The 2,402-nt window shown below is 60.4% G+C and overlaps 1 protein-coding gene across 1 annotated transcript; it reads right to left on the bottom strand.

Annotated features, from left to right (window-relative positions):
* Window positions 1-463: 463 nt before the first annotated feature.
* PHYSODRAFT_330865 (hypothetical protein) lies at window positions 464-2,360 on the bottom strand (the record flags this gene model as incomplete). The annotated part of the gene is made up of 4 exons (XM_009527562.1): window positions 464-708; window positions 804-1,558; window positions 1,597-2,185; window positions 2,252-2,360. 4 exons carry the CDS (start codon window positions 2,358-2,360, stop codon window positions 464-466), a joined length of 1,698 nt encoding a protein of 565 aa, XP_009525857.1.
* Window positions 2,361-2,402: the final 42 nt, after the last annotated feature.

Genomic DNA, 2,402 nt, shown 5'->3' with positions numbered 1-2,402 from the left:
ATCTCAACTGTGGAGCGTTATTGTACGAGTTCCTTCGAGATCGCGTGTACCGGAACCGATTCGGCGCGATGCAGTCTCACGAGGAGGAGTGAGATCGGGCCACCAGGGTGAGCGGGTCACCTTGGTGAGTGAGAGGGATGACGGATCGACGGGGGGGGCCGTTGATCGGAGGAAAGGGTTGTATATGAATGAATGAGTGTATGTGAGTGCAGATCGGACGGTTATGGAGCGAGTACAGGAAGGCATGAGGACAGATCTTGGCCGATCGAATTAACAACGAATGGATTGACGGGGAACAGTGGAAGATCAAGGAAAAATGTGGATTATTACAATGGAATAGATCAATCTGAGTACTTCGCGCTACGCGTATGGAAGATCAGCCTCCGCGCCACTCCTATTCTTGGGGTGTGATGGTCGACTGGCTCGCTATTCGCGGAAGTCGATCGTGGAGACGGCGATCATGTCACGGCTGGTGTTGGGCGCTGACGTTGGGGTTGAACTTGTTGCGGAGACGCGGGATCCGCTGGGCTGGATGGTCCTGGGGGTGGGCGCGGTACTGGTTCCGCCAGGGATCTTGGGTGTCGGCCTCGATCAGGGCCGTTCGGAGGTCGGTCGGTTCGCCATGGTGTTGGGTGGGGTTGCCGATGTTCGCAGCGCGAGATACCACGCCAGGATACCAGGTCACAGCGTACGCTGTCGCACCGGGATCTGCAGGAAGAATGGGCCCAGCAACAGATCGACGTCTGCCCACATCTCTCGCATCATCGAAAGCATATCGACGAGGAGTCGGCGCCACCAATCACCGAGGCGGATCCGTCGGGCACGACGATCGCGATGGTATCGCTCGACGATCTGATCCCGATCCTGGGCGCCCGTGATCGGGAGATAATGAGTTGTTTTCCAGAAGGCCTGGCGATTCTGCTCTTCGAACTGAAGATAGGCAGTGGCGATCCGACCCAATCGGGTGCCGGCGCCTCGATGGAGTGCCAGATCGAAAGTCAACGGATCGGCCGGGTTCTGCAGCACCTGCCAGGGGCGATCGGCCATCAGCGCGGTAATCTTAGGTCCGGTGATCAGGTCGTCTCGATAGCCAACCCCGGCCGCAGGCTGTGCAATGCCCCGAACGACGAGCGGGAAGAGCCAGCCCCCGGGTAGGAGGAGATGGTGGGTCAGCGTCAGGATCATGCCGGTGATCTGTAGCTGTCCCAGCAGGATCGAAGGCCAGGGGTCTGTATCAGTCTGAGCGAGTGCCCTGGGGGCGTTGAAACCCGGGATCATGGTACCGATCGGGAACATCGGCGGGACCAGAGGACGACGCCCCGGCGATCCAGGCGGAGAACCGGGCGGCGGCGATCCAGGTGGAGAACCAGGCGGGGATCCCGGAGGCGTCGGTCCAGGTGAGCCATGACGGGACTGATGCGTTCCGTGGGACGATTGGAAGCGAACCGATCCAGATTGGGAGTGGATCGACACGACTGAGGGCGATCGCGATCGCGAGCGAGCCGGCGAAGTGTCGGCGAGGCAGATTGACGGCGGCGAGCCTCCGATCGGGATCGAGCTAAGGCTGCGAGAGCTTCCTGATCAGACCCCTCCGACTCGTCTTCTTCTTCGTTGGTCTCTTGATCGGGCCCCTCCGATTCGGAATTTGCCTCGTCGGCCGCGGATCGGGCCGGAGACGACTCCTCCTCTTCCGACCGGTCTTCCTGCGTAGATCGAGGGGGCGAACCTGATTCTTCTTGGTCCGATCTCTCTTGATCGTTCAGATCGGAAGGCGGTTGATCTGCAGCAGGCACCTTCTTTGCGGGTTGATCTTCGGCAGGCTGACCCCCAGCAGGGAGTTCATCGTCATGGCCGGGTAACGAAAAGGAAGGTGAGGGAGACCGAGCGGGCGATCGGCTCGTAGACCGACTACGTGGTGGAGGCGCCGATCGGACACGTTTGTGGATGTGCCCGACGGAGTCCGGAGATCCGGAACGACTGCGGCTACAACGGACAGGCGTGGTCGGCGCGCACTGGCGAAGTCCAATCCACCGAACTACGCGAGATAAGGCGTCGTCGGCCACATTCTCGAGATCCTCGTTGGATCGATCGCTGACGCGCCGCAATATAGCGAAGGCATCCTGGACGTCGATGAATTGGGCGTCTTGGGCACGGATCACTTGTTGCGCGCTTTGGAGACACGATCCTGTAACACAGCGACGGCATGAGCGGCGATCGACAACGGAATAGGCGACACGGAAAGTTTACGTACGGAGATCGGCGTTCTCTCGGAGCGCAACGTCGCGGTCCTGATGAGCTTGATCGACGTCTTTCACGGCAGCAGTGGCTTGGTCTCTCGCGGTATCTCGGGCGGTACGCATCCGATCCAGCTCCCCATTCACCTGGCGGAGGGCAACCTGCAG

This window comes from Phytophthora sojae (genome assembly GCF_000149755.1).
Source record: "Phytophthora sojae unplaced genomic scaffold PHYSOscaffold_4, whole genome shotgun sequence".
NCBI classification, from domain to species: Eukaryota; Oomycota; class Peronosporomycetes; order Peronosporales; family Peronosporaceae; genus Phytophthora; species Phytophthora sojae.
The sequence above is the reverse complement of the archived record's forward strand: the minus strand, read 5'-3'. Positions and strand labels throughout refer to the sequence as shown.